General features: G+C 38.9%; 1 protein-coding gene across 2 annotated transcripts; it reads right to left on the bottom strand.

Annotated features, from left to right (window-relative positions):
* Positions 1-5,608: 5,608 nt before the first annotated feature.
* On the bottom strand, positions 5,609-8,790 carry LOC149236783 (protein NDL3-like). Of its 2 annotated transcripts, XM_089461623.1 has the most exons (6): positions 8,408-8,790; positions 8,016-8,115; positions 6,887-6,964; positions 6,722-6,778; positions 6,538-6,593; positions 5,609-6,048 (listed from the first exon to the last, which is right to left on the bottom strand). In XM_089461623.1, the coding sequence occupies exons 1-3, from the start codon at positions 8,426-8,428 to the stop codon at positions 6,891-6,893; spliced, it is 195 nt and encodes a 64-aa protein (XP_089317749.1). In that variant the 5' UTR covers positions 8,429-8,790; the 3' UTR covers positions 5,609-6,048; positions 6,538-6,593; positions 6,722-6,778; positions 6,887-6,890. The 2 variants fall into 2 exon arrangements, with proteins under 2 accessions (XP_089317749.1, XP_089317748.1); XM_089461622.1 differs by lacking the exons at positions 5,609-6,048; positions 6,538-6,593; positions 6,722-6,778; positions 6,887-6,964 and adding an exon at positions 6,971-7,105 and having other exon boundaries at positions 8,408-8,775.
* Between the last annotated feature and the right edge of the window lie 8,320 nt (positions 8,791-17,110).

The raw sequence follows: 17,110 nt of genomic DNA, 5'->3' as shown, positions 1-17,110 counted from the left end.
TCTCTTGATGACAACACTATCAAGATAGAGGCCGATGCTCTCTTAAAGACAGAGCTGCTGGAAATGGAATCAGGTGCTATGAAGCTGACACTAGTAAAAGATGGGACAGCACAGCTTCCCATAGTGCATCCCACTCTGGGACAATCAGTTTTTTGATGTTTTGCAGATTGGGTTACAGTCTTGCAACTTGTTTTGGATTTGTCACCAACCTGATGTTTTGCTTCTAATTTATTTTCATCTGGTGATAAACAAAGTGTCAATATTTTCTTAGGATAAAATAGTATTCTTTACAGATATATTAACTTGGCTGAAAAGTCCAGGACAATATGAACAAGACAGCTTCCAGGTTTTTTTGAAGATTTCTCATTTCTCCTATCAATTTACTGCCGGAGGGTTTTCTGTGATTTCTTGCACTTCTGAAATTTAATCAAATTTCTACTTGAAATAAAAGTTCAGAAGAGACTATATCACTAATGCTAAACACACATAATTGAGAAGCCGATATGAAGCATTGTTTTTTTGGGTGTGTTACAACTTTGGTGACCATGCAGCTCAGTCATTGCATGTTCAGTTTGTAACTCCACCTTGAAAGAGTGAAATGTGTGGTGTAGGATAAGAAGCTCTCTGTTAAGGCGCAATTGTTTTTCCCCAAAATTCTAATATCTAGATTCTGTCCTGTTCATGTCTGTGTCAGGTGATGTTTCTTTTCATGTGCATGTGTTTAGTCAGATATAAAATACTCAAGTTCTCACCAGCCTGGGCTACAGTGGCCATTCTGATGATCTATTTCATACTCATTGCATTTTTCTAATAAAATGACATTATATTCATTTAAATTATGTGATTGAAATAGGGATACAAGAGCTTATTTGTATTTGAAGGTCTATAAGGCAGAGTATAAGCTCACACCAATCCTTGTTATTCTCTGCAAGAGAAAATCAGTTTCTATTTCACTCCTCAATAACACTGACTAAATCTCAGTTTGAAAATCTGTTAAATTAAGAAGACTAAATCCCAGTTTGAAAATCAGTTAAATTTAGATGAAATTACTCATTCAAAATCATTTGGATGAGGAAATTGTCAAATAATTGTAAGTTGTCGTCTTAGAGAACATGAAGGGAGCACATTCGTCATATTCTACCAACTGCAACATACCTACCTTCAATGCACTCTCTGTAAGGACCATAACGGGAGCAAATGTGGACCCATGTACAAATTTTTAATGCCTCAGGGTTTGTTTCGTCCTGTGACTACTAGGTTCGTTAGTCCTTCACATAACTCTCGAACAAAATGAATCCAAGAGTGGAATATAGACTCTTTACACGCAATTTATTTTCTAGAAAGTCTATACAGAGAAATGAAAGTTGCAAGTATAAGAATTATGCTTCAAATATGAATTTTCTTGTGTAGTGAGCTATACCAAGGGTATGCTTTTGCAAAGTTTTATAACAAGAAAATTTGTCAAGAGGAATTTATTAAGGAAATCTCTTGTTAGAAATGAAATCCAGTTGAGTTGAGATAAAGTCCATAGTTACAAAGAAGTATTGTTGTGGAAAGCAATTCCACTATGACATTCCTGTACATTTTAATACAATATAAAAGGAAATTGATGTGATTTCCAAGCTACTTGAATCCATTGAACACAGAGAGAATCAGTTGAGAACTGATGAATGAACATGGAAATCGATGTAATTCCTAAGCTACTTGAATCCATTTTGAACACAGAGAGAATCAATTGAGAACTGATGAATGAACATGAGCTGAAGCAAAAGGACACTATCATTAAGCTAGTCGACCCTGAAATTGAAGAAAATGATCATGTCAAACAAATCTACTAGCAGTGTACTAATAACGGTAAAATCCACTTGCAAGAAGAAAGTAACTTAAATACCACATTTGTTGGAAAATGAAATCAATCAAAAAATGTTCTAACCAGAGATGAAGTTGATTCAAATGAAAGAAGTTCAAATCAGGGTGAGGTGAACCCAATAAATGAGATGTCGATAATCCCAGGAAAAATCAACTAGCAACAATGAAGGAAATCGATTGAAAATAATTAGTTAATTCCATTGTTAAGATTTCAACTTGGATATCATTTGTTGCCCAGGTACATTCTCTTGGAGAAATCGACCTGCATGTTTTTTTTCTAGTTTAGACTAACCTAAGTACCCACGGCGGATTTGAACCGATGACCTATCGCAAGGAGTGCCTTAACATCGCACCCATTCACCGTCAATCCAAAGCCCCGTGGGCAATCGACCTGCATGTTAGGATGTAAATAAGTTCCAATTAAACATAACTTTTTTATTTGAGGGGAATTGAGGTCCAAAAGAGCAGAGTTCTTGGCAGAGGAACAATATAACTGCAAACACCCATTCAATATCTATGACTGTAGATTGAAGTTCTGCAACCTTGGAAGCACTATTGAGTACTTAACCAGAGCTGTAGAATCATTGGTAATTTATTAGATTTGATATGCAATACAATGCTTGATTCGCCTTGATTCCCATTTATTTTGTTTAATTTCTACATACTGATTCCTACTGATACCGTTCCAACTGCTTGAAACAATAACATTTTCAAAAGGTCTCTTTCACTCCCACTTCAATTAGAACAGTACCCCTTTCTCTACTACATTCATGCACATATGCTTACATTTCCAATTCTGCAGATTGGTTTTCATGAAATTAACCAATACTTGTTTTGCATCTAACGAATTCACATAACTAAACAAAGCACTGAAAATATCACCAAAACTGAGTGGCCTATCTAGTATTACAAGAAGATTTATTCAAAAGAAACAAGAAGTTATTTTAAACTACCCTAGACATCTCATTGTCAGTACAGCATGCAGGACTTTTTCTGCCTGCCAGTTTTTGACTTCCGTGAAGTCTTACATTGAAGATCTAATCAAAAGATCGCTGCAAAACTTTAAAGGGGTGTAAAACCCCCAGCATTCAAATGCTTTGATGGCCAGAGCATGAGCCCAACTCAAAGTTTAATCTGAGATGTAATCTCTACAAATATAGAATGCAAACAAATGCACTAAAAACCAAAGAAACCTAGTTCACTGGCCCTTTCCTTCTCAAATGTCTCAAAGTACTCTCTTTCAATTCCTTAAGTGCATGCATAAATGGTTGGGACATGACAAGACAAATAAATAAAGGGAGAGGAAAATTAGATAAAATGAAACACCCAAACTCAAAAATAAGACCATTACCAAGGCAGGTGGAGGATGATAAACCATTGGGGTCTGCATTTGCTCACAGGGATGGCTGCAAGTAGGGATTTCACCAGCACTAACTTATCCCCCTTGATGATAACCATCTATTACACCATATTGACATCTCCTTTTCAACCTTAGAAACCATCCACACCCATTATATTTTTTTGCAGTCACTGAATTTAAATAAAGACATAGCGCTGCGATTACAATTGAGCTAAGGACAATTCCACTCAAATGTATCTTCTACTCTAGAAACATTAATTATATCTTTTGTTATATTTGAATCAACAATGATTGTCCAACCTGTTCATAGTTTCAGTTCCTCTGTTACACTTCTAGTGAACATCAATTTAACTATTTTAGAAATATTGAAGCGCTGTGTGAACAGTATTTGATTGCATTAATGGCTTCCAATGAGCGTAGAAATTCATTTGGGCTTACATGGGCCTAAGCAGTGGGATTATTCATACAACGACCAGGACACAGCACAGAAAAACAAGTCTGTGGTCTTGACCAGATTAGCAGATTATAACAACTAACAAGAAGATGAAATGTGCGGCGTCTGCTGGGGCCAAAATGGTGAAGGAAGGGACTTCGGCTGGTATCCGTTGGGCCAAACATCAATACCACAAAAATGCCCAGAACTGAAATGGTAGTCAGTGTCCAAAATTAGCAGAAGAAATGAGTGTGGGAAGGGCATATATGTGATCTATTTTGCTTCTGTTGTATTCTAGAGCAGACTTATATTGTATTAATTTTTGGGCTAAAGTTTTGAGTATATTAAATGACTGAACCATGTAGAACCATTGACTTGACTTTACATATATGGTTGTAAGGCCTCCTGGTTTTAGTCATCCATTAAAACAGGGGATATTTGTGCACTAAATGTTCACTCCATGCTTTATTTTTCTGCTGAAAAAATATTTGAATCAACAATAACCTCACAATCATGTTCAAAAGGCCTCTCATTGTCATGCTTATTTGAACTAAGCACTAATCCAGCATTGTAGGCTTCCTATCATTTCCTTGATTTTAGTCTCTACTTCAAAGCAAGATCATTCTAAAGCTACATTTATAAAAAATGATCTATTATTATTTTTTTGAGTAAAGGTTCGCCTTTTGATTATGCCATCAATCATTCACAACTGATTTGACCTTGCATTATTGATTTTCCCGATGGGAAAACAGACCAATAACACAAGTTTATGAAGGCAAAGTAACCCCAAAGCACAGAAGTTGGGATCTTTCTAATCATGGGCATTACTGCAAGGCAGCCAACCGCCATCAGAGATTGCAACAAATTACTCAATTGTTGTTCTTTCACCTCAACAGGAAGCAGGCCATCCACGTCCTTGTCAACATTAAAAATTGATTCATCAACTGGGCATCCATATTCCCAGTACTTGCGGCCAACTGAATTGTGGTCTCTTTCAATTCCTTAAGTGCCTGCATAAATGGTTGGGACATGACAAGACAAATAAATAAAGGGAGAGGAAAATTAGATAAAATGAAACACCCAAACTCAAAAATAAGACCATTACCAAGGCAGGTGGAGGCTGATAAACCATTGGGGTCTGCATTTGCTCATAGGCTTCTTGCATGTTTCTGTATAATTGCCCTAAGGTTGAATTTTTCTGCATACTTTTCCAGATTGTTGTCACTAACTTGCTAAGCACCAACTGTAACAAAAGTACTTGTAAGTTACTCGTCTATAAAATGTCTGAATTGTGTCTTTTCCCTGAGAAGCTGCAATTGATAATTCCAATATATTAGTACCTGATGTTTGAGGGTATCTAAGCCTTTCATGTGCATTGGAGATTCAGGAATAACACCATTTGAAGGAGGTATGCCAACAATACCACATAAAATAGTCTGTCACAATAAAAGGAAAATTTATGAATCCACTAGAGATTTTTTATGGAGGTGAAAACAAAGAATGAAGAGTTAGATCAAGATGTCTTCAGGAGAGCAAAAGCTCTTCCAGAATAGGGTAGCCAGTGATAGTTGAACCTAAACATGAACCCTGACAAAAATTACAACATAGTTCTAAATAATATATATTTACTGTGGTAATGGGCCTTGACACAATCTCTGCAATAATGGCCCTGCTTGATACAACATCATTTTTCAAGGGTTTTTTGTGAAGTTTCCTTTAAACTTTTCTATGCAGACTTCTTCCCTTTCTTCTTAGTGATTTCAGTGTAAGTGCTCGGTATACACTCTTTTAAGTGAATCTGTTCCAGTAATGTTCTTTCTGCAGTAACATTCCACCAAGAAAGTTAGCCAATTTATCAGTGGCATTCACACTGGTCACAAATGGCTGAAACATTTTTTTCAACCATTGGAACAGTGGCACTATGAACTTTAGGATCAATTCTATCATCAACTGCTCCAAATTGATCTTGCACATCCTGAATACGTATCGTATAAACAGTGATATACACAACCAATCATTTAAAATGCATACAGTCATTTCCTAGAATAGAGAATCCTTGTTCTGTTAGAGAATCCTAGTCCAAATCTTACAAGAACTAATCAAACTTCTAATTTGAGGACCAATATGATCTGCAATAGTAAAACTTATAATGTACTGCACATCTTCATTGTGCGCCAAAAGCTTTACTAATTCTTTAGCAACAGTGCAATTTGTCTTCTTACCCTCCACAAGTCTTTGACTTTTCACAACATTGTGTCTAGTTGAAGCCATGATTTCTTAACCGCCTCTCCTTGTGGATCTTCTCTTTGATTATGGCGTATTATCTCATTGAAACACTGGAATGCTGGATTGATACGGGCCTCAAGACTCACTTTCAGTCTTGCTCCTGCCAGCATGCGACGAGGGATTAGAACCAAGTTGCAGATTGTCTATCAAAAAACAGGTGTGATGGGCCAGGGAGCTCATTGTATCAACTTTTTGATGGAAGGTGCTACCTTGGAGACATATCTTTTACTAGTTTTATTCAGACCAATGGACAGCTTATATGATGTTGTTTTTTTATAAACTTCAGGTGAAATATATGTAATGTATATTTTTTTATTTTCAATATGAAAAAGTAGATGATTTTCTTCTAAGGCAAAAAAATATCAGTTTTCTTAGAAGAAAAATGAAAAAACAAAACACACGTTATTCACAGGGACACCTAGCATTCACTGAAGGCAAACCATCAATGAATTGACAGAAAATTCTCAAGCCTCTTCTACAGGAAGTTGGTAGAATATGGAGAAATCTCCAATGGGAATTCGATCAGCAATTTCAAACCTAAAACTGCTTCTCAAAACATAAGAAATTATTTCACAAATTTGAAACTTACCGACTCATCACTTGCATAAAGCGCATAACATTACTGCTCTACCTCTCATCCAGCGGCTGTGTACACAACCATCGGAATTTAGAGAGTATTCCACAACAAAGGGTAAATAAGATGAAATCCACACAGTCAGATACCTTGAACCCCAATTCCATAAAGTACATATTTCAGTGCAAAGGATGCTTACCCTTCTGCAAGCCTGCACAATATCAGACTCCAAGCCTTGTATATTGCAGCGCACTTCCTGCCATACCCACAATGGTTCCAACAGTGTAAACAGAATAATCAGAATGAAAAGAGGGTTGGAAACCCCATGAAAAAAGAAACGAAAGCAGTGGATTATTTAAATTACCTGGCTAAAATACCGTTGAAGTAAACTTTCTTTGACAATTCCACACATGCCATAAAAGTAAAGCAAATTCATCATCACCTGCAAAAACACGATCAGCATGAGGCTAATATCTATCATGAGGCTAATGTCCAGGTGCATCAATATGATAGATACAGAAATTGTGAAAGAATAACGAAGCAGCCTCAGGGAAGAAGAACAACCCTTGAAAGCATGACATGTCTGTTCAAGAAACAAATAGATGCCGGACCAGTTAGTAACGACAAATAATTTAGTATACAAATTACACGGTTAATCACAAGGTTCTGTCAATCAATTGATTTTATTAATTTACAAAACTTCAAAATTCTTATTCCATCAATGTAATGTATTGCTGTGGAAGAAAAAGAAGATGTTACAATAACCACAGAAATGGCATCAGCCCATCAACATATTTCCACTCATTGCTTGCCAGATTAGCAAAAACTTGTTGGTGTGAAATACTGCTTTAAAGAAGTAAGTTCAATAATTTCACTCATTAGCCCAGAATGCACATTGCATGTCTGAATGCATTAACAGTATCGTTGAAGAGAAAAGGAAACACCAAGAGGGCGGCAATCAATAAAAGCAAATGATTTCATAAATGGAAAAAAATGCAAGAGACACTTGCGAAAATGAGGTGTCATCAAGAGTTTGCTACACCAGGATGCTATCAGGGCAAACTACAAAGTGATTTTGAGCATGCTGATTGAACAAATACAATATAGTCTAAGATTCACTCCATGTCCACCATGATAGGAAATTTGAGGAATTAATCAAACCTGAAATCGGCATAGAGATGGTGGGCATGGAAATGTATCGAGATCGTAAGTTGATCACCAATATACAAATGATGATCCCTGTTTACAGAGTCATTTTTTCGAATGCAACAGAACATATGGAAATTTCATCATTGCTTCAGATTATCTCAAATAATAGAATAGAAGCTACCATGACAAATGCCCACAGTGGGCTCAATAACTTATACAGGGCTACCAGCAAAGCACAACCATCATGCAAATTGCGCAAACATTGCCTTTGCGTGAAATGACTGACGTAATCAATCTGCAAGACGCTAAGAATCATGTCAATAAGATACAGAGATGAAACTCACAGTTCAAGGCAACATCCGAATAAGTAACAAGGGCAGGCTTCTCCTGGTCTCCGCATACAAAAACAGAGATTGGCCCATGGCTAGTCTGCACAACATGCTCCTGCATTCAAAGTCACACCATTACAATAATGTAAGCCAAGACACATTTGCAGGCAAAACGGTTCAAAAGTTAAAAGAAACCCCCAAGTGGCAATGCTGGTCTGACACACAACAAAGCCAAACCCATAAAAGGCATTCACAGACAAAATTTAGGACACCCAGCACAATGTCTCGCAATTTTCCTCAATGCCTGTACATAATCTCTACAGAACCGAATATGAAGGTGAATGCAAACTGAGATCCAATTAGCAGGGCATTTTTATCTCAATGAAAAACCTGCACAGTGCATTTACCTGCCCACCCCAAGGAATCATTTCGACATCCACAGAAACAGAGCCGCTGGAGCCATATACACCAAAACAGCGGGCTGAATCCGTTACACCAAAACAGCGGGCTGAATCCGTCAAAACAGGGAGCCGCCCTCCATTTGAAAACAAATTAAGCTCCGCCCTCCATTTCAAAACAAATCTAACATCCCAGGACCAAATCGACCCTCACAAACCACTCCCGGGACCAAATCGACCCTCACAAACCACTCCCAAACCAGAAAACCCAAACTGTAAATCAAAAATGGCGATTTTGCTCTCCCAAACCAGGAGCAAATATCAAAATGGGGGCGATTTTGATCAAATACGATTCCGCAAATATCAAAATGGGGCGATTTTGATCAAATTCGATTCGGTTAGTTTATCCGCCCTGGGCTAAAATAAAAAAATAAATTAATTTTTAAATAAAATATGGGCTAATTATATAAAAAAAAAATTATTATTTTATTTAAAAATTCGCCCCATTAAAATATAAAAAGCCTTAAATTTCGCCTTTGGGCTATTATTCGCCCCTAAAATTAACCTTGCGGAATACATGCATAATACATAACCTCCTCTACATTGATCATCAATTTAGCAGCATTAAAATCAATGAAACATCAATCGCATGCACACATTAACACAATATGTAACCTGGGGAAAGCTTACAGCTGAAAACCCCACACTATCTGTATATTAATGATTGAGAACATGTAACAATACATAGTAAAATACTCCTCACAAGTACTCAATACTATCTCCACCTATTACACACAAAACTAGCTCAGATCCGAACAAGTCACAGGTTCAAATCTCCTCCGCTGCTTTGCCTGCCTCCACTGCACAATCCTGCAAGAGAATGAATGAATCCAAACTCGTTCCAAGTTCTATTTACCTTGGAAAATCACTCACACTAGAAATCATGTGAGCACAGGCTATAATACTGGTCATTACTGGGCAATTCTCATTGGCATACTCAATCCATTGCTTGTGCAAGATCTCATGCACAACTATAGTCACAACTGACAACATTCTCAACCTCTAACACCTGTCTCCACTGAACTGTACATGCACTGAGTTAATTGATGTATTCGTCAGTTGATTTATGAGTTAATAATTAGTGAATTAATTTAATCTATTAATTCACATCACTCATCACTAGTCTTTTTGCAGTTAGACTAATTACAACTAGTTTAACAAAGTCAAACTGAACACAACTCCATCAACTCTACATCCAACTCCACCAAACTCAACCACATGAGTTCTAACTGATGTCCTACATGCAATAGTTCAACTAACACATAAGACAAGCGTATTTCCTTCTATCAATTGCATGTGCCACATCCGTAGCTCAAACTGAATTGCTCCAGGAGGATAAGATAAAGTTTATAGTCTAAATATTATTATGAGACAATAATATTTGACTTTTCTATTTTTGACTAGCAGTCTAAAAATAGACTCTGATCACTCCTTCTGTGATCCAAAAATAGAAGTCCATCTATTTTTCCCAACATGACCATTCATCCATAAACAGCATCCTGCAACTCATATACATGATCCATATGTCTAAAAATTGACTTTGCGACAAAAATAGCCTGCGGGCCTACTTAGTGAAGGCGACTCCTTTCCATTAAGTTCCATCATCTTGTTGCATTTTCAACACTCCCTCTCAACAAGATATGGATTATCTACAACCCGATCCTATAACTCTGGAATGTTCTGCATGCAACACATTTGCCCGGTCCACTTGCTCCAACAACACTTGGAACAAAAACACTCCCAACTGACCACTCTGTTGGGCTGGAACATACTCTGATGTTGAAGCTCTACCTGCTGCTGAAAAGTGCTCCCTCTCTGACATCTACGCTACTGCAACATCTCCATGCATCTCGCACCATTGCACACCTCTCTGTGCCACCTAGCACTGTACAAAACACTTGCGCCTCTCGCATTGCTGCAGCCTGCTAGCTATGCGTTGTCCTGGGATTCCTTGCACTGTCGCTCTCTCCGCATCTGTCTCTACCCAATCAATCAGTTCCTGCTACTCCACATCGGGGCTCCCGTAGCAAGGTCTCATCCAAGAGGTTGGGTACCTCAAGGATCCTGCCCCTCCTCATTGGGACGATCAATACACATCACCCCACCTCCTACCTGGAGGTATGGCTGCATGCGATCCCTCAGCCCACCTGGCTCGAAGTTTCCCCTACTAGAGGTCTCTGCATGAGTAGATGTCTCTACTCGATCTCCTCACAACTTCCCTTGTTGTGGCTGCTCCATAACCTCCTGAAGCCGCTGCACCAATCGTGGCTCCTCCACAATTGTTTGAGACTTCTTCTGGCTCTGCATGTTGAGAGGTAATATACCCTCCCTCTCAACCACCAAGTCTCCATCAGTTTCCTTGTTGCTCAAGGCTTTTCATGCATCTACATGCAACTGATAAAGGTTCTTGACTCGAACCCCTATCTTCCGGGTTTCTCTAGTTGTCTTGCTGCGCAGGAAAGCCTTTCCCTCGCTAAAGACAACATCATATCCCTTGTCTTCTAACATCACCACGGTGATAAGATTCTTCTTCAATCTTGGAACATGCATCACTTCCTTCAATCTGAAGGGTTTACCAGACTCCCTCTCAAAGGAAATGGTACCGACACCGGTCACACTATATCTACCATCATCGCTCATCTCGATGTGCACTCCAAGATCTTTCTCATCCAGATCAGAAAACAAATCTCAATCTCCTGTCATGTGAGAAGACGCACCACTGTCCAAGAACCATACCGATCCCATCACACTTGATACCAAGCATGCGATTAGTGAAAAATCCAGCTCAAACTGCGAGGCTAAGGCCTCTCCCACTGCAGATCCAACAACTTGCTTATTTTTATTCTTCTGTGGACAATCTGTGGCATCTCCATTCTCAGCTTTGATGTTTTTGAGTTTATCCTTGAGCGCCATTCCACCAGCTCAAAACTCAACCGCTTCTGATCTAAAATTCGTGAGAACAAAGTATTTCTCGTACAGAGATTGCCTGTATGGGCATTCACCGGATATCTCACCTTCCAAAAGAAGGACGAATCTAAAGGCTACTTGGCCTGATTACAGACTCTGTCTGAAGAAATAAAATGTAATCACTTTCTGAATAATAGATCTGATGATCAATCCTCACTTTGATATCCTGTAGAACTTTTTCTACAAATCAACCAGCTCTGATACCATGTAGAAATTTTGAATAATAAACACTTATTCAACAGAGATTATCCTGATTATACACTATTGCGGAATACATGCATAATACATAACCTCCTCTACATTGATCATCAATTTAGCAGCAAAATCAATGAAACATCAATCGCATGCACACATTAACACAGTATGTAACCTGGGGAAAGCTTACAGCTGAAAACCCCACACTATCTGTATATTAATGATTGAGAACATGTAACAATACATAGTAAAATACTCCTCACAAGTACTTAGTACTATATCCACCTATTACACACAAAACTAGCTCAGATCCGAACAAGTCACAGGTTCAAATCTCCTCCGCTGCTTTGCCTACCTCCACTGCACAATCCTGCAAGAGAATGAATGAATCCAAACTCGTTCCAAGTTCTATTTACCTTGGAAAATCACTCACACTAGAAATCACGTGAGCACAGGCTATAATACTAGGCATTACTGGGCAATACTCATTGGCATACTCAATCCATTGCTTGTGCAAGATCTCATGCACAACTATAGTCACAACTGATAGCAATCTCAACCTCTAACACCTGTCTCCACTGAACTGTACATGCATTGAGTTAACTGATGTATTTTTCAGTTGCTTTATGAGTTAATAATTAGTGAATTAATTTAATCAATTAATTCACATCACTCATCACTAGTCTATTTGCAGTTAGACTAATTACAACTAGTTTAACAAAGTCAAACTGAACACAACTCCATCAACTCTACATCCAAATCCACCAAACTCAACCACATGAGTTCTAACTGATGTCCTGCATGCAATAGTTCAACTAACACATAAGAAAAGCGTATTTCCTTCTGTCAGTTGCATGTGCCACATTCGTAGCTCAAACTGAAGTGCTCCAAGAGGATAAGATAAAGTTTATAGTCTAAATATTATTATGAGACAATAATATTTGACTTTTCTATTTTTGACTAGCAATCTAAAAATAGACTCTGATCGCTCCTGCTGTGATCCAAAAATAGAAGTCCATCTATTTTTCCCAACATGACCATTCATCCATAAACAGCATCCTGCAACTCATAGACATGATCCATATGTCTAAAAATAGACATGGTATAAAAATAGACTTTGCGCCAAAAATAGCCTGCGGGCCCACTTAGTGAAGGTGACTCATTTCCACTAAGCTTCATCATCTTGTTGCATTTTCAACATCCCTATCTATGAGGCCTCCTTCCTCCTAACACCGAAGACAATCACTGATTAGATATCACAACTGCTCAGAAACTTCCTATGGTAGGGAGGCAAAGGAAATGAAAAAAAAATTCACTTAGTAAGTTGGGACAAAGTGAAAAGGTCAAAGCTGGAAGGAGGTCTCCAGATTAGAGACCCTGGACTAGCAAGCATTACTTTAGGTGGAAAAATCCTTTGGCAGCTCTACTCCAATAAACACCTTCCTGTCAATCGTCTACTCTGGAATAAATATCTCAAAGGAGTCTCATTGAGAAATCTTCAAGCAGATAGAGTTCCCAAAGGCACGCCGCTCTGGAATCTCTGCAGAAAAGGGCTTTCCACCTTCCAAAATCAGCTCTACAGGGTGCCTGGAAACGGAGCTAACATCATGATATGACAAGATAAAATCATGGGCAATCCCCCCCTTGAACACACAGTGGAGTTAGTGGAACTCCGTGACTGGCTTTCCCAACACGGTTTACACAGTCTAGCTGACATTTCTGTCTGGGACAGACAAGGGAACTGGGAAGATTGGGTCTTCCACAATCTGCCAGCACATTTAATACAACAAAAGAACCTTCTCCTGGATAAGCTGAAGGGCTCGGCTCCAATTAACCTACACACACCGGATCTCTAGAGATGGGGGAAGACAGGGGTCTATACCCCTGCACTTGGCTTTGCAGCCTTGCAACCCATGCAAAATCAAGTTCTCAACCCCTCCATCTAGCAACGCACATGGGATACTTATGGTATACCCAAGGTGAATTTCTTCACTTGGTTAATCATCCACAGGAAAGTGCTGACAGGTGAAAATCTTTCCCACAGAGGCATTATAGGACCGCATTGGTGCATTCTGTGCAAATCGACATCTAAAAGCATTGATCACCTCTTTGTAAGTTGCACCTTTGCACAATCGGTATGGGCCCTCGTCCTTCAAGGTCTAAATGCACCTGCCCCTACTCAGTGCACAGTAGTGGAACTCTTCTCCACTTGGAATGAAAGGTACCCTAGGACCCTCAGAACAAACTCTCTGTGGAATCGGATCTAGCACTCCATTCCCAAGTTCATTTTTTAGAATTTCTGGCTAGCCCAAAACAACTGGATATTCAATAATGCATCGTCCTCTCCCTTGTTTGTGGTAGCCAAAGCTAAGGCAGCCCTGATGGAGGCTTCAGGGAACTACCCCAGTAATTTAGATAACACTCTCATAACTGAAGAAAAAAGCTAGTTGGGAACCCTTCTCGTCTGGGCTAGCAAAGAAATACCTGTTCGACCCACATTCAACCCTACTTGGTGCATTAGAACTCCAGATGCAGAGTTCTAATCCTGGTGGAGGAAGCAGGGAAAGGTAACCGTTTTCTTCGATGGTGCCACCAAAGCAACCCAGGGACCTTTAGTGCTGGTGGTGTGGTCTACTCTCAAGATGGCTCCCATACAGATAGCTACAACTGGGGATTAGGTAAGAGCACCAACAACCAGGCCAAAATCCTAGGACTTCTTAAAGGCTGCCATATTTCCTAGGAACATGGTCGCACAACTATCCAGGTCTTTGGAGATTCAGAACTCTTGATAAAGACAATAAACTCAGACGAACATCTCTAAACAATCTGACTCTCAACAACACTCTCCAGAGGCTGCAGGGCTTGTTGAGTTTCTTCACCGCCTCCTCTTTCATCCACATTCTCCACACCTTAAACAAAGAGGCAGACATTAAAGAAAATGAGGGATGATATTTGACTCAGGGGTTCCTCAAAAGGAATTCGGATGAACCAGGATGGACCGCCATTCCTTAGCTAAACAACGATGCAACAAGCAAAACATGTCTCGAGCAACCATTGGATCTCAACATTCAACGGTTCAAATCCAGCTTCAACTGAACTAATTAGAACTACTGGAACCGTTCACTAGAACAGAATAAGGGTCTTCGCCCAGGAAAGAGTGAAGAAGTCAAAGAAGCGGAAAGGTGGCTTTCTAACCAAGAGTGGGTTTTCGGGCGGCACTAACAGTGGTAAGTGGTATCGTGAGCCTGGCTTCGACTCCACTAAGAGGAGGACACATAGCAGCAGTGGAGGGTGGGGAAATCGCTTTATATGGCGGTTAACCCACGGGTGTGTCACTAACCAGGGAAACATGGAAACCACCAGATCCCATCAAAAAAGATCAATGGAGGAGCTTCAATATACAATTCAGCAAATCAAGGTTCGAAGTTTAGCAGAGAAAAGTTTTTCTGCGATGGGTCGTTGCGCATGGACGCGAAGTGGTATTGTGGCCGAGCCTAGAATGTTTGAAATCTGTAAAGGGAGAGATCTGTCAAATCCATCCAAATCAGATCAACGGCGGAAGATCACCATACAAGTCGACCGATCGGGATCACCATACAATTCGACCGATCGGGATCGGGATCGGGGTCTGGCAGAGCCGAGCGCATTACGAAGGGCCGATGGGCACAGACCCGAAATGGTTATGCGCAGGAACATAAAAATTTTGATGTCCGATTAGTCGTAAATCGGTCACAGAAACAGAGTGTTGCATTGAGGGCCGAGGATGTGCCGATCCTCGACACCGATAAAGGTGGAACCTCATACAATGAGCCTCGACCGTACGACGACATAATGGTGTGTTTTGTGGAATTCCCCAACATAATGGCTTAAAACACTTCAACACTTTCAGATCCAAGGGTTTATGCAGGGCCGTTGGGCGTGGACCCTAAACGGTTTTTGCTCAGGGACATAAAAATTTGAAGTCCGCCAAAGTAAATCACATATCAGCCACGGTGGTGGTGTGTAGCAAAGTCGAGGTTGTGCCGTTCCCTGATGCCGATAAAGGTGAATCCTCGATCATCGAGCCAAGACTGTACTTAGGAAGAAAGGACTACTTTGCGGAAATCCACATTATATCAGTTTATAAGGCTTTTGGGTGATTTACATACAAACTCAAAAGGCCCGACAAGTTTCAAAGGAACTCATCCATTGGGAGCCTTCCTCTGATGCCACTACATGGGCCTCGCTAGTCGCTCATGTTCGTGTCTTAAGGCATCACTTTGTATCCTTGAAATGTTGATGCGATACACCTTTAAAGCTCCAATTCCTTAAAGGATTTGTAAGAAGTAGAAAGCCACATTGACATTAAAAAACTCCTTGTAATGTCTATTGAAAAGGCCATGACCCAAACGTTAATTTTTAAGATATTAACCGTTTAAGTTAAAAAATAATAATAATAATAAATAAATAAATAGAAAAAAAAAAACAAAATAAATAAATAAATAGAAAAAATTAAAAAATTAAAATTAAAATTAAAATAAAAATTAAAAATTATGGACCATTGTTTTCCTCGTGGAAGTAACTAAAAAACAGAGAATATGATTTCTTTTGAAATGGCAGTCTAACTTGATTGAATTATGTACATTCCTCATGTTGTACTAGTTGGCCCTTCTGCACTTATACGCTGCTTCTGTGAAATGAAATGTTTATCCATAATAAGTGACTATCATTTAAGTACCTTTGATATCAAGGTTTAATTCTATCTCAAGTTTCTTACAGTTCTGAAGGTAAAAATCAGAGGTTCTGTAGCAAAGATATCATTACTCGAGTCAAAAGCCGGTTTCTTATTATATCATTACTCAAGAGTCAAAACAAAAAGCGATTTCTTTTAATCCATGACAGTAATGGCATCATACCAGACATGATTTTAGGTGCAAGGAAACAAGGAAATTACCAACATGCACGAGAATATGCTGGGGGTAAGTGTTTTAATATGCCACTTTATTGGTTGAAAACAACCAAACTAAATAGCTTATCTCAACAGACATTATAGTTGAAGTTTAGCTTTAAGGAGACCAGAATAATTTTGTGATCAGATAATACCTCAACCCAAGACTTATGTAAAATTCTAATTATGAATAATTTGTCATGCATTAACACAATCAACATAAGTAACTACTCCCCTGGTTCAAATTCAAATAGTAAAACTAGGAAGAGTTGGAACAAACTTGTTAATGCTGTGGGTTGAAATATGTTTATTTTTTTTTATAAGCAAAGCAAGTACTCCCCTTGTTCAAATTAAAATAGTACAGCTGGAAAGAGTTGGAACAAACTTGTCAATGCTATGGTTTGAAAAATGTTTTTTTTGGTCATACTGTTGTAAACAATTAAAATTTTGAATTATTATCCAAATAAACAGGGAATGGAAAGAGATAAGAAAATTATTGACTTCAGGGATAGTAATATGGAACAAGCAACTTTTGATCTTGGGGAGAAAACCCTAGTGAAGCA

This window comes from Pinus tabuliformis, chromosome 8 (assembly GCF_031772625.1).
Source record: "Pinus tabuliformis cultivar Carrire ecotype Pingquan chromosome 8, CPIR1, whole genome shotgun sequence".
Lineage (NCBI taxonomy): Eukaryota > Viridiplantae > Streptophyta > Pinopsida > Pinales > Pinaceae > Pinus > Pinus tabuliformis.
This window is presented reverse-complemented; position numbering and strand designations above follow the sequence as displayed.